Source organism: Lemur catta, chromosome 12 (assembly GCF_020740605.2).
Source record: "Lemur catta isolate mLemCat1 chromosome 12, mLemCat1.pri, whole genome shotgun sequence".
Classification (NCBI taxonomy): Eukaryota; Metazoa; Chordata; class Mammalia; order Primates; family Lemuridae; genus Lemur; species Lemur catta.
The window spans coordinates 74,742,211-74,769,305 of NC_059139.1; the positions used below are offsets into that span (position 1 = coordinate 74,742,211).

At 35.6% G+C, this 27,095-nt stretch overlaps 1 protein-coding gene across 1 annotated transcript in view; it reads left to right on the top strand.

Annotated features, from left to right (window-relative positions):
- FER (FER tyrosine kinase) overlaps nucleotides 1-27,095 on the top strand; it is a 369,146-nt gene that overhangs the window by 10,725 nt on the left and 331,326 nt on the right. The window contains exon 2 of the mRNA XM_045565690.1: nucleotides 21,081-21,347. Coding sequence (XP_045421646.1) covers nucleotides 21,141-21,347 — 207 coding nt within the window. The 5' untranslated portion in view covers nucleotides 21,081-21,140. The remainder of the gene's footprint in view (nucleotides 1-21,080; nucleotides 21,348-27,095) is intronic.

Here is a 27,095-nt window from a genome sequence, read left to right on the forward strand (position 1 = left end):
AGGCCAGTAGTTGGTGCTTGCAGGTAAGATCTGGCCGTGGTAGTGGTATCAGTAGGGTTTATGCTTGACCTTTGTTTACCAGGAGAAGTTCTCATGTGTTCCAGACAATGGGCTGGACTATGGAGCACTCAGTGGTTTGTGTTCTGCACTCAGCCTTGTGAGGGGGTGGTGGTGAAGCTGAATGGAGGTGGACTGAGGAGGTCCACACTTGGGCCCCCCAGTGATATGTGCAAGCACCAGCTCTGATGAGGGTCCAGGGAGCCATCACCAAATACCTGCAGATATGCCCCTGCGAAGACTGGAGAAACTGCTGCTCTACCAAGTTCTTTGCACGTGAAAAGAGTGTAGGCCTAACCTCTTTGTCCAGGCAGGCAGGTTTGGGACCTGCCTCCCTCTCACTCTTCAGATCTTGTGGAGCTCACTCCCCTGTCCTGACCAAGGGAGTGAGTTTGGGCACTTAGTGTAATCACACACAGTTTGGCAAGCAAGCCCTGCCAGAAAAACACCACCGAGGCAAAAGCACAGCTCTCCTGGCAAATGTCCTCCTGCTCAGTTCCCATGGTGGGGGACAGCCCACTTCCAGTGTCCACAGCTGGAGCACACCCCACACTTGCTTCTCAGTTCTGGCTGTGGGGCCCTTCCCTGACTCTGATCCAGCACTTGAATCCTCAGCCTGAGACTTTCTGATGCCTGAGGCAGCCCACGCAGCAAGGTTGTCAAATTCTGCCCAGCTTGTTATGTGAGTCAGGATTGAGAATGGTGTCCTCTTATTGTATCCCACATCTGGGAAAATGCCTTGGGCACTTCCTGGTGCCTTTCCTTCTTATAGTATACTGGCTTCTCCCCGAGTTAGGGCCAGGGCTTGGGAGGGACAGGTGCTTTCCCATACGCAGTTCCCAGGGGAAAAGTAGATCACAGAGGGACTCCCCCCAGTCAGCCCCCCATATTAGGGGCTTCACTCACAGTTCTCAGTTAGACCCTGCCACACAGGCTTCCTGCCCAGCTTCTCTTCCCCAGGAAGAGAAGGAAGTTTCCTTCACTTCTCTGTTGAATTCCTGTGTTCCTTCTTGAAGACAAGTTCACAGTGTGAATTTCTGATTTCTGCCACTATTTTACTTCTTCCAAGTGGATATGAGGCATGCTGGGAAAGCCTCTAATCTGCCATCTCAGCAAAATTCCAATTGTCTTTTAGAAAAAATTGGGGTAAAATTCACAGAACATCAAAGAAACCATTTAAAATGTATAACTCAGTGACATTTAGTACATTCACAATGTTGTGCAGCTGTCATTTCTATTTCCAAAACATTTTTATCACCCTGAAAAGAAACTCCATATACATTAAGTAAGTATTCACTCCCCATTCCCTGGAAATCAAATCAGTCTGCTCTCTACTTCTGTGGATTTACCTGTTCTAGATGTTCCATATAAATGGAATCATACAATATGAAAACTTTTGTGTCTGGCCTCATTTACTTAGCATAATGTTTTTGAGGTTCATCCATATAGCATGTATCAGTATTTCATTCCTTTTTGTGACTGAATAATATTTCATCATCTGAACATATCACATTTTCTTCATCCATTCATCCATTTATATACATTTAGGTTGTTTCTACCTTTTGGCTATTCTGACTAATGCTGATATGAACATTCATATACAAGTTTTTGTTTGAATAGCTGTTTTAAATCCTTTCGGGTTATATCCAGGAGTGGAATTGCTTTATATGATAGTTTTATGTTTTAATTACTTGAGGCACTGTCAAACGGTTTTTCACAATGGCTGAGTCAGTTTACGTTCCCACTAGCAAGGTACGAGTGCTTCAATTTCCCCGCATCCTCACAAACACATTATTTTACAATTTTTGATTATCGCCATTCTTCTGTGTGTGAAGTGGTATCTATTGTGGTTTTGACTGGCTCTAATGACTAGTAATGTTGAACATCTTTTCATGTGCCTGTTGGCCATTTGTAAATATCTCCGGTTTTAGTCTGAAATGTTGGTTCTTGGTGTGCCTATGGCTGAAGAATGGCCAGACATGCCAAAGTAAGGCAAGCATGAAAATGAGGTTTACTGAGGAGAGAAAGATAGAGTTATAGGGCAAGAGCCAGATATAGGTTTATAGATCATGATATATACATCGCAGATAATGACCGGACCCATTGTTGCAGCAAAGGGAGAGCAAAAGAAAGGGTCCAAAAAGGGCTTGGTTATGGTCTGCATCTTGTTTTATAGTGACCAAATTGGGACTCCCTCATGGTTCAGACATCACCCTGGAACCACTTTGATGACAGAGTTGGGAGTTGCATGAGGGTTGTTCTAGGTCAATTTCTGGACTCTGTAGTACCTATGCTGTTTGGCCTGTGGGCTAGAGAGTCCTCTGCATTCTTTTGCAGATGACGCACTAAGTTGATTGGCAGATTTGTAGGGTGTTCCCTCCTCCCCAGGTATGGTAGTTGCCTGGGAGATTAGGGTGGGGCAGGACCAAGATGTGGGGCCTGGGGCCCACCCTTGTCCTTCTTCCCAGGTGGGGCAGTTGTATCAAAGCAACAGCAGCCACTTTTGTCCCTAGAAGATCTGGAATCCCTTGCTAACTACCTAACCTATCTACTATAGCGAAATGTCTATTCAAGTCCTTTGCCAATTTTTAAATTGGGTTGTGTGATGGTTAATTTTAAGTGTCAACTCTACTGGGCTAAGGTATGCTCCACTAGCTAGTGAAACCCTATTTCTGGATGTGTCTGTGAGGGTCTCTCTAGAAGAGATTACCATTTGAATCTGTAGACAGAGTAAAGAAGATCTCCTTCACCAATGTGGTGGGCATCATTCATTCTGCTAAATCCATTTTGAATAGAGCAAAAAGGAAGAGGGAGGGCAAATTTGCTCTGTCTGCTTAAGCTGTGACATCTGTCTTCTCCTCCCCTTAATCATTAGTCCTCCTGGTTCTTAGTCTTTCAGGGTTATACCACCAGCATATCATAGGACTTCTCTGCCTGTATAACCACATCAGCCAATTTCTGTAATATATCTTCTCTTATATATATCTATGTATATCCTATTGGTCTGTTTCTCTGGAGAATCCTGCCAGATTTTTATCTTTTTGTTGTTGAGTTATAAGAGTTGTTTTATATTCTGGATACTAGATCCTTAGGTATATTGTAATCATAGATTTATAAGTTACAAATATTTTCTCCCATTCTTTGGGTTGTCTTTTCACTCTATTGATAGTGTCCTTTGATGCAAAAAAGTTTTTAATTTTAATGAACTCTAATTTATCTATTTAAAGTCCAAATATTTTCCGCTGATTTTTCCTTGCCTATCTTGCTGCCAGGACTTATGAGGAGCTTAAGAGAAGATAACTCATCATTTCTATCACTATCTACTTGCTTACATGTTCCCATAGTTAAATACATTATTGGGTGAATATTATATAGACGCTGGCTTCTGTTAATGTAGATTATTTGGGCTACTTTTCTTACTGTGATTTCCTATATAATCCAAATGGAATTTTTTCTATCACATCCTAGTATTTAGCTGGATTCAGCCTTTCTATCCATCACTTCAAAGTAGTACAAAGGAAAACAAATATATTTAAGTGTTTCTTTTCCCTTAGGTGCTAGAATATTTCATGATAAGCTTTTTGTCTATAATTATTTATCTACAATCTTAATATGAATGTTATATACTTTTTACCAATATTGGTGGGTTCTGTCTATAATCAATGTTATTAGTAGCTAGGGGAATGTTGGTCAGAGTCATGTAGTTCTCATGGCAAATAATTTTAAGTATTATCCTCATCCTTCTCTATTCACTCATTTTTTTCATACTTGTATCTGTGAAACTTGATTTTTATCTTCTCAATCCTCAGTCTTAAAAAAAAGAACTTTTTATTTGTCTTTTTTACATTGTAATGCAAATATATGTTTATTATCAATGCCAATATATGTTTATTATCAAGACAGAAACTAAAGATACATAAAGTGGAAAGTGACACTCCCACTATTCCCAAGTCTCACTCTTCAGAAGTAGCTACTGTTCAAAAGTTTGTGTCATTTTGGACTTTTAAAATATGTATATTAAAAAATACCCATGTTTATGTATAAATAACTTTATAATGGGATGATTTGATATCCATGTTCTCAAATTTGCTTTTGCTACTTGTTATTTGATTGCTATGCCCCATATACTTCCAAAATTTGTTTGATATAACTTTGTATTAGACATATAACATAAGAAGACAAAATCACTGGCAGAGAATAATAGAAAAAATAAGAATAATTGAATGTATAGGAAGATAAAATTTAAATAGTTTAGGGTGAGGAAAATACATGCTAATTCTTATTTGTGTTATTGCTATCTTTGGTGTCTCTGTGGAGGTTGTTAGGACAAGTGCAATAGACAGAGAAAGTCAAGAGAAGTCAGTTGATCAATTCAGTGTGTATGGAAAGAAGTAGGGGGGCCTCCATGCCCCAGTTTGCCTTGAATGGTTCAGATTTACACCTGTTGTCCTGGCATAATAAAGAATAGCACCCATATCACTTTAAAAAGTATCCCAGCTCTTGGTGATATGACATGACCACTCAGAAGGAAGAGTGTCTAGGGGGAGCTGATAAATTTCAGGGAAAATAATTTGATTACTAGACTGCTGGAGATGTCTTTGAGGTCAAAGAGTAGATATAGTAGAATTTCAGACTCCAGATAGAAGGTAGTAGGTTATGGCCTAAAACAAGAATATTAAAATTTACTTTACAGAGATGAAACAGTTTTGGATTCAGGCTATGGACAATAGCAGTGGGTAGTTGAAGTTGAATCAAAAGTCTTTGGAGAATAGAAAGATTACAGAAGTTAAAATATCCATGGATGAAGATAAGAGTTCGGTTACAGAATAAAATTTTGGGGCAAGTGGAAGATTGACAGGCAGATTTGGAGACAACAGCAAGGTTAAGGTAGGACTTAATAAAATTGAATGATGTACATTTCAAAGTAGAAGGGATTTTTGCATAAGACTGGGAGAACAGTGATTTGGAAATCTCACTAGGGGATCAGGATAATGTTACTCAAGCTCTACTTCTCCCAGTCCCATGAATATGGGTGGTGGAATGTAGAGAAGGCAGGGCTTCCACCTGAGAGCACCATGTTTTGGGAGAGCCAGGGTCCAGATAGGGTGAGAATTTGGAGGGTAGAGATTTAGGAAAGTTTATTTATAAATTGAATAGAATTCTAGAGGAATTAATGCAAAAGTTTGAATAGAAGCACAATTTGGGAAGAAAATAATCCTAAGGGCATGACTAAAGACAAAGAATGGGGTGCAAGTAGGGATTAGGCCTTTCCTTTTGGGAAAGACTGAATTACCCAAAAAGTCAGGAATAGAACTGACTTTCCTCTATGTTCTAAGTGGCACAAGTTTTGTCTGATCTGGGTTCCCTAAAGGGTTGTCTTACTGCAGGGTAGGGAATGGCTATGGCTTAGTTCATTTAACCTTTGACTGATGAAACCTTTTTGGTTGCCATTCTGTAATGAACCTATAATATTTGAAAGTACAAATAGAGATTTTGAAAATATTTTGACTCCTTCCCACATTGTTACTCTCTTTGAAAGAAAAATTTGTTTGGCTTTAATTTGAAAACAGAACTCTTATAATAATTGATTATATAGGAAGTGTAAAAGGTTAAAAGGTATCTAGATTAACAAACAGTTATGTTTTTAGAATTTAGCGCACACAAGATTCTATGCATTATGGCTGTACTTAATCTTTTTAACCTTTTCTTTTCTTGTTTTTCTTCAAATTAGCAATCTTTTTACAAACATGTTTTCCATTTTCCCACCTCTCTACCCTTGCTCCTGTTAAAATATCTACTTAGAAAGTAACCTCCTCTACCACTTGCACTTCTGTCTTCTCTTTGTACCCTTTCTCATACTTTATTATTAATGACTACTTTTTAATGTCTCTCCAACATGCCAGACACATAATATACTTTATCTCATCTAACTTTACAACAACCTTGCAAAGTAGGTATTTTATCCCCAATTTACAGATAAGAAAACTGAGCTTCCAGGAAGTTGATTAAAATGCACAGTTATCTCGCTATGAAATGGTAGAGTTAGGATTTGAACCCAGGATTGTCTTTTTTCAAAGCTGCCTCCTATCTACATCTGCAGATGAACAGACACACATGTGCACTCCTTTTGTAAGTATCCCTTGAGGCTTAGTAAAATCTTTTTTTTTTTTTTTTGAGACAGAGTCTCACTCTGTTGCCCAGGCTAGAGTGAGTGCCGTGGCGTCAGCCTAGCTCACAGCAACCTTAAACTCCTGGGCTTAAGCGATCCTACTGCCTCAGCCTCCCCAGTAGCTGGGACTACAGGCATGCGCCACCATGCCCGGCTAATTTTTTCCATATATATATTTTAGTTGGCCAGATGATTTCTTTCTATTTTTTTTTTTCGTAGAGACGGGTCTCGCTCTTGCTGAGGCTGGTCTCGAACTTCTGACCTGGAGCAATCCACCCGCCTTGGCCTCCCAGAGTGCTAGGATTACAGGCGTGAGCCACCGCGCCGGCCAGTAAAGTCTTTTTGAGTCCCTTACTCAGCTGTGCTAGCTACTACTTTCCTCTGTGTCATCGTAGCGCTTTGTACCTCATATTTTTATATTCAGGGGAGCCTTCCTCTGTGGCCTCTAGGAATGGTGTGCATTCTTTCTCAGCATTCCTGCTGAGTTTATGACCAATCTGTATTTGTGCATGTATTGAAATATATGGCATTTATTTGTTTCCATGTTTGTCACCTCTAGTAGGTTGTGAGCTTCTTGAGACTAGAGATTGTAATCATTTTTATCTCAGTGTTCCTGGCACTAAGAAATATCTCCAGCAAACAGGTGCTCAATACTTGTTTGCTGAGTGAATTTTGAATGATTTCACTGTATCACGGTTACCTGTGAACTTGTCTAGTTATTCCTACTACACTTAAAATTGTTTAAAGGTAGTAATCCACATTTCATTTATCTTTGTATCTCTAACAATTATTTCTCACATGATTATGTAATAAAATGCCTGTTGATTAATATCAATACCTTAAAGAAAACATTTCTGTTAAAAATTCTGCTGTCCTTAATTTTAAATGTCAGTACTTCAAAAAATATATATATATTAGGCTAGTTATCAAATCATCAAATATATTTTTAAAATAAAAAAGATAATAGTTAATTTAAAAGAGAACATGTTCATTTGTTTATAAAATTTTAAGGTTTTACTCATTCTTTTCTCTTAGTGGGAGATCATCATCCATTAATGTTCTAATATGCCAGCCAATCCAGTGCTATTTCACTTGCATTTAACTTTTATTTTTAATTGAGCTAGAAGCAACGCTTTCAAATAAAGAAAGAATAGGAGGAGTTTTAAATATTATGTCCATAAGGTCGTCAAGGTCAGCGTATATTAATTGGTGATGAATGATACCGTCTTGGTAGTTAAATTTTGGTGACTGCTGATTTTTGCTTGCTTAAGTACTTCTGAAAAAAGACCTCACTGTGTATTCATATGAAGTCAGTTTTTTTGGTTTGTAACTGTGGTTATTACTTGCATGCTGGGGGGGTGGGGAGGGCTTTTCGTGACTTTGTTTTTGTTTTGCTGTAGGCAGCTTAATATTGTATTCAAATATAGTATTCTATTTTAGAGTTCTAACTGTCATATTGAAGCATGTAAAAGGTAAGAAATGCTTTCAGATAATTCGTTTTATACTTTAACTGGTTAATGATTTTATAGTCTATCACTATACAAACATATTCAAATGATGTGACTTGAACCATAAACTGATTTTGATAGGTTTTATTAGTCAAGGATTATAAAATCAAGCTCTGTTGAATTTCCTTCTAGCTCATGAGAAAATCTGTTGAGGGAAGAATGAAAGATTTCATATTTCTATTACACAGTTTTTATTCACTTATTTCTGTTTTTATCCTAAATTAACATACCTTCAGTGGCATACTAGAATCTCTTCATCAATGTTAAGATAAAGGAAATAATTAAACAAATATTTTTGACTATAAAACATCATCTGTGTTAAAATTAATTGCCCTTACTTAAAAGAGAGTAATCAATACAGATTAAACTTTCCTTATGCCATATAAAAACAATATTTCCATCTTTGTACTTAGAGAATGTTAAAGTTGCCAGTTGTGTAGCCAAAAGCTGAAAAACAGGAGACATTTTAGACAAATAGTTGCATATACTCTTGTATTCATAAGAAATACCATGGGAAATCGATCATCCTGCTAAGGAAATTAGTTATCTGTTCTATATTTTGCTATTTAATAAGTTCCAGTTGTTTAAAAATATGAATTTATAGATTAATTTTGTGCAAATTAAACTTCTAATTTTAGAAAATATAACAATTTTAAGGATTCTTTTAAAATTTTTAATCCCTACTTAATGGTGAATTGAAAACTCAACATAGAAGTACTCACTTGATTCAAAATACCAAATTGAATACCATTAAATAAGATAGATTTCAATAAATCTAAATAGTTTAGTAGGATTTACCAGTTTCACTTTAAAAGATACTTTTACCTTTGCTAATATAACAGTCATATACTTTTGTACAATATTCTGTTTCTGCCTGATGTATACTTACTATCCACTAAATTATAGAAATTATTACTTTGAAATCTCATTTTACAAACCTTTTAAAAAATGGGTTTCTTGCAATAATCTATAATAAATTGAATGCCTACTGTATTCTGCGTAATAATATAGTGCCCAGTGATATAAAGATGAAAAATCTATGATATTCTTGTGTTTCCAGTTAGCTCATAGTTCAGTGGGAAAAATACACCTGAGAAAATAGTTAAAATACATTATAACTGTTGTATGAACCATGGATACATACATAGTTCCTGGGATCTCAGAAAAGGGAGCACCTAGGTTGACCTGGGTGGTGATTGTTATGGGGAAGACTTCACAGAGAATACAACTTTACAGTTTACTTGTTGATGGTTTTCTAGGCAGACAAGGGAGGAAAAACATTTAGACTGTGGGAATAATATCTGCAAAGGCACACAGGTATGAGTGATCAGGAGACATTTCAGGAACCAAAAGTGGTAAGTTGTATGACTGTTACAGAGAGTGGGAAGTTGTCTGGGGTCAGCTTTGATTACCAGGCAAAGGGGTTTGAATTTTAACCTGTAAGTTAGGGTTGTAAAATTAATATCTAATATTATAAGTAATAATAAAATTAGTACCTATTATTACCTAGTACCCTAAAGAATGAAGGGAGCAAAGTAGGGATTGTAAGGCACTAGAGATGCATGTGCAATGTTGTATAGCCTCAATCAGTTAATTCATTTATCAGATTTTTTTTTTTTTTTTTGAGATGGTGTCTCACTATGTTGCCCAGGCTGGTGTTGAACTCCTGGGATCAAGTAATCCTCTCACTTCAGCTGCCTGACTAGCTGGGATTATAGGCGTGTGCCACCATGCCTGACCTTAACAGATTTTTGTTGTCAACTATAGGCAAGGCATTGTATAGGCAAGGCACTGGAGATACAGAGTAATTCCCTGCCTGACTGGAAATTGCATTGCACATCAGTATGTAGTATACTCTCCCTACCAACCCTTCCTTTTTGGTTATAGCATGATTGTTTAATTTCCTTGCAATTTCTTTTTATTTTCCTTGTGATTAACATAGGCAGCTCTGTCCATACCTCATATTACTTCTGGAATAATATGGCTGAATTTGTGAAACCTTCTCCATGCTATTGTTCTTCCTTTGAACTATAATTTGAGGTCTGGATATTACCTTTTTTAACTGAAATTTGTATTGAGCTAATTGTAGATTAATATTCAGTTGTAAGAAATAATACAGAGAAATTCTTTTTATACTTTGCCCAGTTTACACCAATGGTAACATTTTACAAAACTATAGTATAACATGACACCCAGGATGTTAACATTGGTATAATCTACTAATCTTTTTCATATTTCTCCAATTTTACTTGTACTCATTTGTGTGTGTTTAAGTTCTATAAAACTTTATTGCCTGTCTAGATATATGTATCCACCACCACCTTCAAGGTACTGAACAGTTCCAACACTACTAGATTCCCTTGTGTTGCCCTTTTATAACCACACTCACTTCCTTCCTCTACTCCCTACTCTAATGGTCCTAAACCTCGGCAACCACTAATATGTCCTTTTTGTAAAATTTTGTCAATTCAAGAATGTTATATGAATGGAATCACCCAGTACAGTAATTCCCCCTTATTCACAGTTTCACTTTCTGCAGTTTCAGTTACCTGCGGCCAACCATGGTCCAAAAATATTAAATGGAAAATTCCAGAGATGAACATAAGTTTTAAGTCACATGCCATTCTGAATAGAATGATGAAATCTCACACTGTCCAGCTTTGTTCTGCCCGGATGTGAATCCCTTTACCTGGCATATCCACGCTGTGTACGTAATCTGCCCCTTAATCACTTAATAGTCTTGTTGGTTATCAGATCAGTTGTTGTGGGATGCAGTGCTTGTGCTCAAGTAACCCTATTTTACTTAATAACGGTCCCAAAGTAAAAGAGTAGTGATGCTGGCAATTCAGATATGCCAAAGAGAAGCCATAAAGTGCTTCTGTTAAGTGAAATGGTGAAAGTTTTTGACTTAATAAGGAAAGAAAAAAAATCACATTACTGAGGCTGCTAAGATCTATAGTAAGAATGAATCTTCTATCCATGAAATTGTGAGGAAGGAAAAAACAATTTGTGCTTAGGGTATATAGGGTTTGGTACTATCTGTGGTTTTAGGCATCTACTGGAGGGATCTTAGAACATGTCTTCTGCAGATAAGGGGGGATTACTGTATGCAATTTTTTGTTATTTGGCTTTACTCATCAGAATTTCCTGGAGATTCATCTAAATTGTTGTCTATATTGACAGTTTGTTCCTTTGTATCATGAGTATTATTCTATGCTGTATATAACCAACCATTAATCTGTTGAAGGATATCTGGGCTAATTCTAATTTTTAATTATTAAAAATAAAGTTGTTAAGAATATTTCTTTACAAGTTTTTGTGTAAACATGTTTTCAGTTCTCTGGCATATATGTCGGAGAGTAGTTGCTGGGTTGTATGGTAGTTGAATGTTCACTTTTATAAGAAACTGGAATGGCTATATGGTTTTGTCTTCCCATCAGCAGCAACAAATGAGTTGCCTAGTTTTTCCTAATATGGGCTCTTTCCATGAACATGGAATATCTCTCCATTTATTTAGTTCTTCTTTGATTTCTTTCATCAGAAGTTTGTAGTTTTCCTCATACTGATCTTGTACATATTTTGTTAGATTTATACAAAGTATTTCATTTTGGGGGGTTACTAATTTAATTGGTATTATGTTTTTAATTTCAAATTCTACTTGTTCATTTCTGGCATATAGGAAAGTGATTCACTTTTGTATATTAATCTCATAGCCTGCCATTGCTATAATTGCTCATTAGTTTCAGGAATTCTTTTGTATTTTTTACATAGACAAGCCTGTCATCTGTGAACAAAGACAATTTTATTTCTTTTTTCCCAATCAGTATACCTTTAATTTCCTTTTCGTGTCTTCTTGTATTAGCTAGGACTTCCAGTATGCTGTTGAGAAGGAGGAATGAAAGAGGACAACCTTGCCTTGTTCTTGATCTTAGTGGGATTAAAATAATAAAATAATCCTAATTCCCCCTTTCCATCCCTTTTGTCATTGCTGCTGTTCATTTCACTTACACATAAGCATACATAAGCATATACATACACACACATAAGCAAGCATACATAGTGGTATATATTGTTCTTAAGATGATTGTGGTATATATTGTTCTTAAATGATTATGTGTTTGTTAAGAACAAGAATAAGAAAAATAAAAAAGTTTTTATTTTACCTTCATTTTCTTCTCCAGTGCTTTTCCTTTCTTTATAAAGATCTCAGTTTCTGACCTATATCATTTTCCTCTTCTCTGAAGAACTTCTTTTAACATTTCTTGCATGGCAGGTCTACTGGCAACAAATTCCCTCAGTGTTTGTTTGTCTAAGAAATTATTTCTCCTTTGCTTTTGAAGGATAATTTTGCAGGGTACATTCTAGGTTGGTGTTTTTTTTTCTCTTAACATTTTAAGTGTTTCATTCCACTCCCTTCTTGCTTGCATGGTATTGGAGACAAAATCAGTGTAATTCTTTGCTCCTTGATAGGTAAGGTCTTTTTTTCTTCTGGCTTCTTTTCATGATTTTTTCTTTATCTTTGATTTTCTGTAGTGTGAATGTGCTATGCCTACTTGTAGGATTTTTTTTTTTTTTTTTTTTTTAAATCCTCTATCCTGCTTGGTGTTTTCTGAGCTTTTTGGATTGGTGGTTTGGTGTCTGACATTGATTTGGGGAAATTCTCATTCAGTATTGTTTCAAATATTTTTTTTTCTATTCTTTTCTCTTTTTTTTTCTCCTTTTGATATTCCCATTACACATATACTGTTAGTATGCCTTTTATACCTTTTGTAGTTGTCCCACAGTTCTTGGATATTCTGCTTTTTTTTCTAGTCTTTTTTCCTGTTTACGTTTTAGTTTTTTAGTTATCTGTCGAGATACCCTCAAGCTTAGAGATTCCTTCCTCAACTGTGTCCAGTACACTGGACTGAGCCTATCTACTTAAATGAACCCAACAAAGGCATTCTTTATTTCTGTTAGATTGTTTTTGATCTTTAGGATTTCTTTTTGGTTCTTTCTTAGAATTTCCATTTTTCTGCTTACATCACCCATCTGTTCTTGCATGCTGTCTACTTTATCCATTAGAGCCCTTAGCATATTAATCACAGTTGTTTTAAATTACCCATCTGATGATTCCCACCTCCTTACCATATCTGAATCTGGTTCTTATGCTTGCTCTGTTTCTTCAAACTGTGTTTTGCCTTTTTGTATGCCATATAAATTTTTCTTGATAGTGGAATCTGATGTCCTGGGTAAAAGGAAGCGCTCTAAATAGGCCACTGGTAATGTGGCAGTAAGATGTTGGGGGATGGGAAGCATTCTGTAGTCCTATGATTAAATGTCAGTCTTTTAGTGAGCCTGTGAACTTCACAAATGATGTTTCTCAGCTCTCCTCCTTCCCCCTCAGGTGGGACAGGATGGCTAGACTAGGCGTTGGGTATTTCCCTTCCTTCAGGTCAGTTAGGCCCTGATAAAACTCCAGCTGGTTAGGCTCTGTTGAAATAGTTTCTCCTGAGTGCAGACCTTGTTAAGAACAGAATGCTCTGGCTTGTTTCGAAATGATTCTGTTTCTCCTCCTGTCAGAAGCATGAGAGTGATTTTCTCCAAGATTCACTGTGAGAACCCGATTGACTTCCTGGAGGTAAAATTCACAGAAGTGTGGAGGCCCTCCTGTGAGTGGGGTCCCCCTGGAATTTTTACCACTCTCACTTGTCCACACTTAGCTTTCAACAGTTTTTCATTGCATTCAGGTTTTCCTACCTGAAAACATGATGTGATTCTCTGTAGTCACTTGTCTGTCTTTCCAATTTGGGGGACAGTGGTTTTCCCTGTGACTTCATTTCTCGTACTTATCTAAGAAAAGTTATTGCTTTTTCAGTTTGTTTAGCTTTTTACTTGTTAGGATGGACTAGTGACTTCCAAGATTTTTACTTGCCCACCAGAAACCAGAAGTTGCAGCTTGTGTTTTCATTTTGTCCGCATGTGTTTTCACAGAGCAAAAGATTTTACTTTTGATGTGATCCATTTTATCTATTTTTCCTTTTATGGCTGTGGTTTTGGTGTCCATTCTAAGAACTCTGCCTAGCTTTAGATCTGAAGATTTCCTTCTGTTTTTTTATTTTCCTCTAAAATTTATCAGTCTTATGTTTACATTAAAGGCCATGATACTTGTGAGTTAAATTTTTTATAAGGTGTTAGGTCAAGATGCTTTTTTCTTTTTTACCAATACATGTCCAATTGTTCCTGTACCATTTGTTGAAAACGCTATTCTTTCTCCATTGAATCGCGTTGGGCCTTTGTCAAAAATCAGTTGACCATATTTGTGTGGGTCTGTTTCTGGATTCTCTGTTGTGTTCCATTGATCTATTATCTGTCCTCTACCAACAGCACACCATCTTGATTTCTGTAGCTATATATAATCTTATTCAGCAGGATGGACTATATTTCTTTGAATTCTCTTTCAGTCTCACTTGCCCTCTCCTCTCTTTCTTACATTCTGCTGATACAACTGTTGCATCTTGTTATTGTCCCACAGGTCCCTAAGGCTTTGTTCATTTTTTTTTTTTTATTTCTACTGTTTTGTCCTTAAGCTTATTGATTGTATTCCTGTGTCATCTTCATTCTACTATCGAACCCATCTAGCTTGTTTTTTATTTCTGTTATCATATTTCTTAGTTCTATAATTTCCATCTGCTTATTTTTACAACTTGTATTTTTTATATTTGTATTGAGAGAATTTGTAATTGATTGTTGAAGCATTTTTATGATGGCTGCTTTAAAATTGTTGTCAGATAATTCCAACATCTGATTCTTCTTGGTGTTGGCATTAGATGATTATCTTTTCTTATTCAAATTATGATTTTTCTTGTTGTCACAAGTGATTTCCATTTGAATCCTAGATATTTTATGTGTTTGTTGAGAGACTCTGGGTACTATTTCAATCTTTTATTTTTGCAGGTTGTCACCCTTAGGTTTATCATACAGGTCTTAGCCTAATTTTTGTGGGCTTTGGTTCCAATTACAGTTTCATTTTCAGAGTCTTTGCACTATTGTTTTGGTTTGCTTCGTTTATCTGGTAACACTAGGGCTCCCACTGGTCCCTGCTGATGCTGCCTGAGGAAGTAGAGGACTCTTTTTTAGGCCTAACCAGTAGATGTCTATTGGTGGGGAACAAGTGTGCTGGGATTTCCTTGCTATGCTCCCCTGCTGCCCTGATGTCTTTGGGCAGAGGAGGAAAGTCTTGCAAGGATCTATGGAGAACAAGAAGCTTCCTAGTTGGATTTCTGGCAAAAGCTGGGTTCTGCTTGCCAGTTCTGCCTGCCTGCTTTTGTATCTCTGGGTGGGAAGGGAGATCCTCAAACCTGTGGCGACAAAGAGGTTCTTGACTGGGCTGCTTGCTGTAGCTGGGTCCCTCTTGCTGTTTCCTTCTGCCTGCCTTTGTTTCTCTTCATGGAAAAGGGAGTCCTAGGCCTCACAGGGAATGAAAGTCCTTCCCCTGGCTGTTTGTTTTTGGTGAAGTTCCAATTAATCTCCCTAGCTGGTGGTGTCTGGCTTCCCTGATGGTGTGAGAGGGACTCCTGTTCTATTCTGGGAGGAGTTAGCCTATGTGGACTGCCTTCTGTTCCTAGGCTGGTAGTTGGGAAAAGCCAGGTCTGGGTGGCCACCTTCTGTTGGGTGAGGGGGATATGAGACACCCTGCCTCTGTGCTGTTCTTCCAGTTGTAGGGTCTCAAAGGAGTTTGCCTTCTTTTTTCCGTTTTTCAGAGTTCTTCTTGATGGTTGTCTCTTGCATTATTTCCAGTGTTTATACTTGTGCTTAGTGGGGAAAAATGGTCTATGTCATCTTGTCTGGACCAGAAGCTGTGTTTTCCTTCTAATTTCAGTTTCCGTGGCATGTGAGCATGGAGGTTAAGGGGTAGGGAGATATTGGCTGGGGTTGAGTTTGACTTAGTTGGAGGTCCTGAAATTTACTGTCTTATAAGAGTTCATTAAACATCCTGTAATCCTGTACTTAAATTTCAGCCACCAATTTGTCACAGAGCTCTCAAAAATTATATGCCAATGCTGCCCTCCCTGCATTTTCTGACGTGCTGTCCTGATCCAGAGGGGCTTTTCTCTTTAGATGTTTTCTTGACTTTCCCTAGTTTGATCTATTCACTTTCTGCCTGCTTCTTTTCCTGTTGGGGTATCCAATGTGAATTCTCAGGATTTTGTTGACTTTTCTTCCTCAGAATATCTTCTGGACTGGTTGGGGTCGTGTTGGGCACATTGCTGTGCTGCCTAGAGCACCATTATTTTTTCTTTCTTTCCTTTGAATCTGTGCTGTGAAACTTATGGCATAAGGTTGGACTCCTTCATATGCTGATGATACATTTAAAGTTTTGATTTTTCTTAAAAACGATTTCTTGTTCCTTTCAATATTTATTGGCGGTAGGAGCTTCTGAGGTACTATTTCTTGATACTGATTTTACCCAGAATTCCAATGAGTTCTTGCAGTTTTTTGCATCTCCCTCTGACACTTGGCATTGATAATATCTTTTTTTTTTTCACTCTGGCATCTGTGACTCTGCCAAACCCCTTTTATCTTTTGCTTACTTAATCTCTATCTTTTGGTTGGCTTCTTTTTGTCTCAATCTTTGATTCACAGATTCTCATGGGTTTTGTCCTTGACTTCCTGCTTTTCTGTCAGCAGTCTGTTCCTTTCATCTCTCACCTTTAAGCAATTGACTCTCAAATTTGCATTTTTAGCCTTAATGTTTTACCTAAAGGTTTATTTCCAGCTGAAATGTATATATTTTCCTTAAAGTAGCTCCATATTCTCATTCTTCCATTTCTTTTGGTATTATCACCATTTTTTCTTACTGAAGCCTTAAAGTTTTCATTGGATTGTCTTTCTTTTGTTCCCTAAATCCATTTAATAGGTCAAGAATCTCCCATTTTAATTCTTCACTGACATTGTCAATTCTAGATCCTCATTTCTCAAGTTATATTGCTATAATGGCTTCTAAACTTGCGTTCTTTTATCTCATTTTATCTTTTTTTCCCAGCTGCCAGATCAAAATCTATGTCTGTCTCTCTCTCTTTTTATGGAACTATAATATACACACAGAAAAATGTATAAATCATAGGTGCTCAGCTTGATGAATTGTCAGAAACACAACATATTTGTGCAACTAGCACTAGCAAATTAATCTTTTTAAATTATCACATTCATGACCTTGGTTTTCTTTGTTAAGAACCAATTAATTCAAGAAGTTTGAGCTTTATTAGTTTCCTGAGCAGAGGAATAGTGGGAGATAAATTGGCATGCCATCTCTCGCTGTTTGCCACATATAGCTTTGTTTTTGAGACTTTTTTTTTTTCCACTGCATCTCATATTCATTTTATTTATTTATTTATTTTGGCCCTGTACTGCTCCTACTTCCTGAAATACATTTCCCTTTTGACTTTTTACAATCTAAATCATGGTCATGATTCTAGTCCTGACTCATATTTTGCCATTTCTAAGAGATTTTCTGGGCAGTTCCAGCTTTCATTAATTTGGTCCTTTTCTCTTCAAAAATTCTTTAATTAATTTATTTTTAAATAGGTAATATCAATATATTCACTTAGAACAAAATTCAAGTATACAAAAGAGTATACAATGACAAGTCTACCTCTCACACCTGTGCCCCAGCCACTATGTGTTCCTCTAGAAATATTTTATGTACTTATAAGCAGAATGAAAATTATTCTTCTTCCTTTTTATACAAAGCTAGCATACTAAGTTGTGTATCTTACTTTATTCAGTTAATAGTTCTTAATGATAGTTCCATATCAATACACAAAAAAAATTTCTTACTTTTTGTTAGGACTGAATGATGGTCCACTGAATGAATGAATATACCATGAACAGATCTACCGCATATGGTTGTGAAAGTTGGTCACTGAGCAAATTCACATAGACTGTGATTTGGATGGTACCTGCTAGAATTATTCAGCTACAATCAAATGCAGCAAACTTACTTAGTTTCTACTGTTGTATATTTCAGATATTTCCAAGTGTTTTTTTTTTTTTTGTGGTTGTTGCAAATACTACTGCAACAAATACTTTTATATATATGTCATTTGGCATCTATGGGAAAATTATCTGTATCATATAATTCTCTTAATTCCCAAAGTATTTATAATGTCTTTCAGTTCAACAATTAGACATACTCTTAATTTATTATGGAGTTTTAAAATTTTATTGCATCAAGAGCAGTTCCATTTATTAAATTATTTTTTATATACCCTGACCTTGAATATTGGTGTATATAACTAAGTCTTAGGAAAGCCTGAGTGTTTCCTAGATAGCTGCCAGATTCTATTTCCCTTTTTATTCTTCTAAGCTTTTCACAATTCTTTTGAAATTCCTAATAGTGGAAGAAAAAGTTGTCATGATACATTTAGAAGCAGGAATGATATTTATTCCAAGTTACAGAATAACATGAACCACAATATCAGACATAGATTTTTTTAGAAAAGTAAAATATTTTACCTTTCTTTGGCCTCAAAAAATGTTCCTTATTATTCTATTGGAAACATCAGATGAGATAGACCTGAGCAAAGCTGCAGGTAAAATAGAAAAATGTTCATAGTAAATTCTTGTGTCCCATGAAAGATACAGTATGTTAAAGTAATTTTTTTAATGCTACTACATACAAAATGAAAAAAACTATAATTATCCTATTTAATGTTAAAGTAAATAAATTAGTTACTTTGTATTGACTTATTTCTGTTAAGGTTCATTTACTGTCTTGGTTTCTACTTCGGAAACTTTGATGAAGTGGAGTTTTTTTTGTAAGTGTTTTGTTTTTGTTTTTTTCCTAGTGATTTGAGAGTTCATAAAACTGGACAGCTTTCAGTTGGGGAAAAATTGTAATTTTTTTCTCTTTTTGGAAAACCCTCATTTTTATCTATCTTCAGATGAGATCAGTGAGGTTAGAGATAAACCTCTTCTTGTTTTTCTATGTGTCTTAGAGGATATCAGCTGAATTAACAAGAAATTGACCTTGGTATGGCTGATCTAGAACTAAAAATAAAAGGTATATTTCTTCATTTCTTCTAACTACCTCTGACAAATTTACTGCCTGAAATTCTAGGAAACCAGAGAGCAAAATAAATTCTACCATCATTTTCAGGATTTATAATAAACAAGCAGGATATTTTGGGCAAGTTTATGATAATTGACCTTTAGATGATTATAAGTTGTGCTGTAGTGATTTTTAAACAACTTTTTTGAGCTATATTCACATACCAAAGAATTCACCAGTTGCAACTGTACAATTCAGTTGTTTTTAGTACATTCACCTAGAGTTGTGCAGCCACCATTACAATCAATTTTAGAACACTTTCATCATCACAAAAAGAAATTTCAATACCTATTAGCAGTCTCTCCTCATTTCTCCCCCAATTTGCCAGCCCTGGGCAACAGCTAACCTGCTTTCCATCTCTATAGATTTGCCTGTTTTGGCTATTTCGTATATGTGCAATCATACAATGTGGTCTTTTGTGTCTGGTTTCTTTCACTTAGTAAAATGTTTTCAAGGTTCATCCATGTTGTAGCCTGTATCAATACTTTATTCCTTTCTATTGCCAAATATTCCATTGTATGAATGTTATCTCATTTTATTTATACATTCATGAATTGATAGATATTTGGGTTGTTTCCCTTTGTAGTTTTTATGAATAATGTTGCTTCAAACATTCATGTGCAAGTTTTTGTATAGACATATTTTCATTTCTCTTGGGTATATACCTAGGAGTGGAATTTCTGGGTAATATGGTAACTCTATGTCTTATGTTTTTAGGAGCTTGCAAACTGTTTTCCATAGTGGCTCTACCATTTTATTAACGGATTTCTACTAGCAGGAAATGAGGGTTCTAGTCTCTTAGCAATCTCTGCAATGTTTGTTATTATCTGTCTTTTTGATTATAGACATCCTGGTGGTATAAAGTAGTATCTCATTGTAGTTTTGATTTGCATTTTCCTGATGGTTAATGATATTGAACATCTTTTCATGTGTTTATTGGACATTTATGTGTCTTCTTTGGAGAAATGTCTATTCAAATACTTTATTCATTTTTAATTGGTTTGTCTTATTGAGTTGTAAGAATTCTTTATATATTCCAGTTAGAAGTCCCTTATCAGATGTAAGATTTGTAAATATTTTCTTCCATTCTATAGGTTGTGTGTTCACTTTCTTGATGATGTCTTTGGAATCACAGAAGTTTTTAATTTTGATGAAATCCAATTTATGTGTTTTTATTTTGTCACTTATGCTTTTGTTGTTGTATCTAAGAAACCATTACCTAAGCCAAGGTTACGAAGATTTGTTCTGTGTTTTCTTCTGAGAGCTTTGTAGTTTTAGCTCTGATACTTAGGTCTACTAACCATTTAGAGTTAATGTTTTGTGTATGGTCTAAGGAAGGCATCGTGCTTCGTTCTTTTGCATGTGCAAATCCAGTTGTCCCAGGACTAGTTGTTGAAACGACTTTTCTTTCCCTGTTGAATAGTCTTGGCACTCTTGTGGAAAATCATTTTACCATAAATGTGAAGAGTTATATTTGGACACTCTATTCTATTCCGTTGATCCCCATGTCTGTCCATATGCCAGTACCCTAGTGTCTTCATTACTATAGCTTTTTAGTAAGTTTTGAGATCAGAAAATGTGAGTCCTCCAACTTTGTTCTTCTTCTTCAGGATTTTTTTTGTGGGTATTCTGGCTCCCTTGCCTTTCCATATACATTTTAGGATTCACTTGTCAATTTTTGTAAAAGAGAGTCTTGCCTTCTTAACAATGTTAAGTCTTTCAATCTATGATCATGAGTATTTTGATTTACTTAGGTCTTTTAAAATGTCTTTCAACAATATTTTCTAGTTATAAGAGTATAAGCTTTAAGTTTTTTGTGAAATTTATTCTTAAGTATTTTATTCTTTTTTGGTGCTGTTCTTTCTGGATTGATCATTGCTGGTATATAGAAATATAATTGATTTTTGTGTGTTGATCTTGTAACCTATAATATCACTTTCATTTATTCTAATAGTTTTTTTATTGCATTAGGATTTTCTGCATACAATGATGTTATTTGCAAATAAAGATGGTTTTACTTCTTCCTTTCCAATCTGAATGTCTTTTATTTCATTTGTTTCATTGTAATGGGTGGAACCTCCAGTATAATGTTGAATAGAAGTCAACAAAAGAGTGGACATGTTGTTCCTGATCTTTGGGAGAAAGCATTCGCTTGTAGTGAGTTTTTTACCCCATAAAGAATGGGCCATAACTTTGCTTTGATGACTAACTTCCTTTTGATTTAAGGTTTTTTCCCTTGTGTTTACATATACAGGTATGTGCTGATTAGAAGGCTCACTTGTGCAGTGTGGAAGATTAGCAGTGCCTTACAAAAATGGGGTTTGGGAGTGACCTGAAGAATTCACACGAAGCTGTGTTAAAATTGCAAGACTGGGAATTACGGTTACTGGAAACAGTGAAGAAATTTATGGCCCTGAGAATAAAAAGTGATAAAGAATATGCATCTACTTTACAGAACCTTTGTAATCAAGTTGATAAGGAAAGTACTGTCCAAATGAATTATGTCAGCAATGTATCCCAGGTAAGAAAAATAATTTCATCATTTGTAATTTATAGCATAATAACTGTGCTTAAAGCAAACAGATCATAGTATTGAGTGAGCATACCCAAGTGAGCATTCTAAAGCAGTAGTTTCAAAATTTTACTGAGTATCAGAATCTCATGGGGAAGCTTTTAAAAATGATATAATTTGGGGCCCTACCTCCCTGATCCTCTATTTAGTAGGTTTGGGGACGGACTATGAAATATTTTCTTTTTTTTTAAAAAACAGATGTCCATGTTATTATAATGCTTAGTCAAGTTTAAGAGCCATTGTTACAAATTTTGGTTTCTTTTACTATTCTATTTGTTTTGGATCATTTGAACCCTGCAATTTTTTTCTTTTGACACAACCTGTGATTATAATCTGCCTCCTTGAATTCTTCTGTGAATCATATGGAATATTTTAACATGTAGCTGTTACTTGCTATTACTTCATTGCTAAAATATTAGTATATTGATGAGTTAGTCAATCTTAAAACAACTCCATTGTATAAACAATATAGTTTTTTAAATTCCAAGGTTATTCTGTCATATAAAAATGTGGGCTGAAATTGTACTATTAATTGTTCTTTGAAAACATTAAAGATGAAATATTAAACACCTTAACAGTCTTGGATTTTTCCTCTATTTATTTCCATTGTCTTACTTAAATATCATATTTCACTATATTTATTCAAAGTTAAAAATATATCTTACCTCTTTACTTTGGAAAGTTTAAAAAATTAATGTTTCTTTCACTTATGGGTCTTAGGATTTGAGTAAATTGTAGAGGAAAACTCTGTTTCCAGTGAAGAATGTGTATATAATGTGTTCAGGTAAGGATTTGTGATTATTGAGAGCCTCTTAAAGTTAATATCTTTAACTTCCTTTCCTGGGCCAGACAGATTTCCCAAAGAGGAATTCTCTAGTCTCTAGTCTGAAGGTAGGGTTGCCAGAGATCGCTATTAAAAATACAGGACACCAGTTAAATTTACCTACAATGTTTGGGACAAACATACATTAAAAAGTATTTGTTGTTTATCTGAAATTAAATTTAACTGGGTGTCCTTTATTTCATTTGGGAACCCTATCTGTGAGTATAAGCCTGCTATTATATTAATGGAGATAGGGAAAGTAGGTTGGGTATTTTGAGTCATATTTTACTTAATCCTCCTGATTTTGGCAAGCTGCCTAGTGTCTTCGAGTCCAAAGGCTTTGTGGTTCATTTTTCCCTCTTGTTTTCCACGGCACTGGGAAGAATAGTTGCCTTTCCGTGTGAGCTGAGCACAGAACTGGGGTTCTGCCTGCTTCTTATATAGACTTTGAATCAGTCGAGTTTCAGCACCCTATTCTCTTTCTCCATTTGTTCCAGGTTTCTCCAGTTCCTGAACTTTACTGGAGCTGTCTAACTCCATAAATCTTGACCTCCTCTTTGCAGGATACTTATGTTTCATTTATTCTGATATGCAAATTAGTTACCGCTCACCTGCTTTTCACTTTCTTACTTTCTATTGACATGTCTTATTTCCCATTGTTACAAATTTTCTTTCTTTTTTTTTTTTTTTTTTTGAGACAGAGTCTCGCTTTGTTGCCCGGGCTAGAGTGAGTGCCGTGGCGTCAGCCTAGCTCACAGCAACCTCAAACTCCTGGGCTTCAGGGATCCTACTGCCTCAGCCTCCCGGGTAGCTGGGACTACAGGCATGCGCCACCATGCCCGGCTAATTTTTTCTATATATATTTTAGTTGGCCAGATTATTTCTTTCTATTTTTAGTAGAGACGGGGTCTCGCTCTTGGTCAGGCTGGTCTCGAACTCCTGACGTTGAGCAATCCACCCGCCTTGGCCTCCCAGAGTGCTAGGATTACAGGCGTGAGCCACCGCGCCTGGCCTCCCATTGTTAAAATTTTCTACTTTCTTTGCTATTATGAATTTATACTTTAATTATATTGTATTTTACTGGGGTTTTTCGAAGGAGTGGAGAAATGTGTTCTATTTACCACGCTTAACTAAAATTATACTCTTTAAAGAAGTGTGGTAGTGAAAGCAATGAGAAATAGGGTTAATAGGTAAGAAGATTGAAAATTTATGAGATCAGGGCAGTGGAGGAATCATCAGTGTGAATACTAAAGTGTCAAATATTTTGGTGAGGAATAGAAGGAGACAAGTGCTAAAGTAATTAAGGAAGGAAAGAGGTATTTGGGATGGGGATGAGGGCTAGGGAAAAGGTAATGAGGATTGGGAGAAGTGGTTTAAGTGGGTAGTGTTGCCTCCAAAGAGGAAATGTTGACAATTAACACTTGAACAATGTTTGGGAATCCAGAGAAAATCAAGGAGTATGTCAGCTTTTTCTCTTAATCCTGAAAAATCTATCATTTATTCTACTTATAAGTGAAGTCCAGTTATCAAATTTTTCTTCAGAAGATTGTGCTTTTGGAATTGTATGTAAAAATATCTTTGCTTGACCAAAAATTACAAAGAGCTTTGCCTTTGTTTTCATCTGGAAGTTTTATAGTTTTATATTTAGGTCTATGATTCTTATTTATTTGTTACATGGATGAATTGTATTAATGTATGGTGAAGTCAGGGCTTTTAGTGTACCTGTTACCCAAATAGTGTACGTTGTACCTGACAGGTAATTTTTGATCCCTCATCCCGCTCCCTTTCTGGGTCTCCAGTGTCCATTATACCACTCCGTATGACCATGTATACCCATCTTTAACTCCCACTTATAGGTGAGAACATGCGGTATTTATTTTTCCATTCTTGAGATACTTCACCTAGGATAATGGCCTCCAATTCCATCTAAGTTGCTGCAACAGACATTATTTTATTCCTTTATATCACAGAGATTACTGGGTTCTGGTTGGCTCTTCCTTCCTATGCTATGGCCTACACATTTTCTCCATTCAGGAAATTGAGATAATCTTAGGGCTCAGTTCATATGTTCATATTCTTTTTTTTTAACTTAAACTTTTTTTTTTATTTAAGAATATTACAGGAGTACAAATATTTTTGTATTCATGGATTGCTTTTGTACTGCTTGAGTCAAAGATACAAGTGTACCCATCATCCAGATAGTGTACATTTACCCATTAGGTATGGTTGCATCCATCTCCTTCTCCCCCTACCACCTGCATGATTTCCGTTGAGTTTTACTTTTATCTGTGCAAATCAGTTCGTTCCAATTTAATAGTGAGTATATGTAGTATTTGTTTTTCCATTCTTTAGATATTTCACTAAGGAGAATGGTCTCCAGTTCCATCCATATTGTTGCAAAAGGTATTAATTCATTTTTTGTGGCTGAGTAGTACTCCATAGTATACATATACCACATTTTGTTAATCCACTCATGAATGGATGGGCACCTGGGTTGGTTCCACATCTCTGTGATTGTGAATTGTATTGCAATAAACATTCTAGTGGAGTTGTCTTTTTGATATGACTTTTTTTCCTTTGGGTAAATACCAAGTAGTGGGATTGTTGGATCAAATAGTAGGTCTACTTTTAGTTCTTTGAGGAATCTCCATACAATTTTCCAAAGATGTTGCACTAGTTTGCAGTCCCACCAACAGTATATGAGCGTTCCTATCTCTCCACATCCATGCTGGCATTTATTGTTTTGGGATTTTTTGATAAAAGCCATTCTCATTGGGGTTAGGTGATATCTCATTGTGGTTTTCATTTGCATTTCTCTGATGATTAGTGGCATTGAACATTTTTTCATATGTTTATAGGCCATTAGTCTATTTTCTTTTGAAAAGCTTCTGTTCATGTCTTTTGCCACATTTTAATGGGGTTGTTTGATTTTTTTCTTGCTGATCTGCTCGAGTTCTTTGTAGATTCTAGTTATTAGCCCTTTATCAGATGTATATCATGTGACTATTTTCTCCCATTCTATAGGTTGTCTATTTGCTCTGTTGACTGTTTCCTTGGCTGTGCAAAAGCTTTTTGATTTAATCAAGCCCAATTTATTTATTTTTGTTGTTGCTGTGATTGCCCTTGGGTTCTTCTTCCTAAATCCTTTGCCTAGACCCATATCACTGCCTTTCATTTCTTAATGTCCAGTGTCTTGAGTGCTGTTTCATATATTTTTGTCTAGTTTGTAGTTGTTTTAGTCAGGAGGATAGTTTCCCTTTTCCCCCATCTTGAATGGAAGTGGAAGTCTTACAACTAGTGATTTTTATGTCTTTATTTTAAAAAACTAAAAATTACAGCTGACTTTCCAGAATAAAATAAATATTTCCTCTATATTCTTCTCTTGATTCATAGGTTGTTTACATTTTGCCATATTTGCTCTATGGCTCCCTTTCTCTCTTCATATAAATATATATTACTATTTTTTCCTGAACTGTTTGTGATTTAGTTAAAGACGTCATGTCCCCTTATTCCTAAATACTAATGCATGTATTTTCTAAGAACGTACTTACAATATAATCAAATTTGGGAAATTTAGCGTTGTCATATGCTATTACTGAAAATACATTCCATAACCAACTTTTAAAACTGTCCCAATAACGTCCTTTCTTTTGACAGTTCTTTTTTTCATCCTGATCCAGAATTCAATACAGAACCACTCATTTCCTTTAGTTGTTATGTTTTTTTCAGTGACCTTTAATCTGGAACACAAATGTGAGAACTCACACTCTGTGATTTGGGAATTTTTCATTTTTACTGAAAGTTTTTTTGAATTGTGTACATTTTGTCTTACATCCTGAGGACATGGTTTTTGTGTGTTTTTTTTTCTTTTTTTGTTTTTTTGTATAGCTCTTGGACCAATATTGGGAGATGGAGACCTAGCTAGCCATCTTTTCTTTTTCAACTGCCTGTATTATTGTCCCATCATTCTTTGAGTACTTCTTGGTGTAATAAGATATACCAGGCTCATCTTGAATGTTGCTTTCTAAAGTCCTGGAATTAGCCCCTTTTCCTAAGAGTCCTGGTTCCTTTTAGTGAAGAGAATGTTTGAGTATTCAGCCAATTTACTATGTGTGGAATTTTAAGTTTCACAGTATTTTGCCATTACAAATTATGCAGCAGTGAATATCTTTGTACGGTTGTACTTTTGTGTCATTATGGATGTCTTCAGGGTAAATTCCTAGAAATGGGATTTTAGATCAAAATGTAAATGTGCATGATAGTTTTGTTACACATTGACAATATAAATATAAATTTATAGTATATAAGATAGGTATTGATGTTGTACCATTTTGCATATCCACCAGAAATATACGAAGGTGCCAGCTTCCGCTTAATCTGAGCAACAGAGTTTGTATCAAACTTTTGGATTTTTATTTATCTGATGGGTAAGAAATGATGTCTAGTCTGGTTTTATTTTATATTTCTCTAAAAGGAGTGAAATTAAAAATATTTTTATATGTTTAAACAGCTGTTGTATTTTGAGGACTTATTTGGGGCTAAAGATGAATTCTACTTTGTTTTTTTATTCATCTAAAATTATACTTGTCTGAATATAGTCAACTCTCTTCTGAAATACTACAGTGAAACAGATAATTTTCAAATAACACAAATTATTTGAAAGGAGATATTGACTTAACTTTAAAACATGAAGTGGCTTAGCTTATAAACATGAAGTGGATTGAAATATTGGCAATGCTTTATATAGCACATGGTAATAAAAAGTAATGAAAAATGCTTTTTGATAAACCAGTCTTACTATTTAGTAGTCATGTAATGTACATATTATGTAACTGCCGTAACATTTGATTGGAAAACACTAATTTGTTCAAACA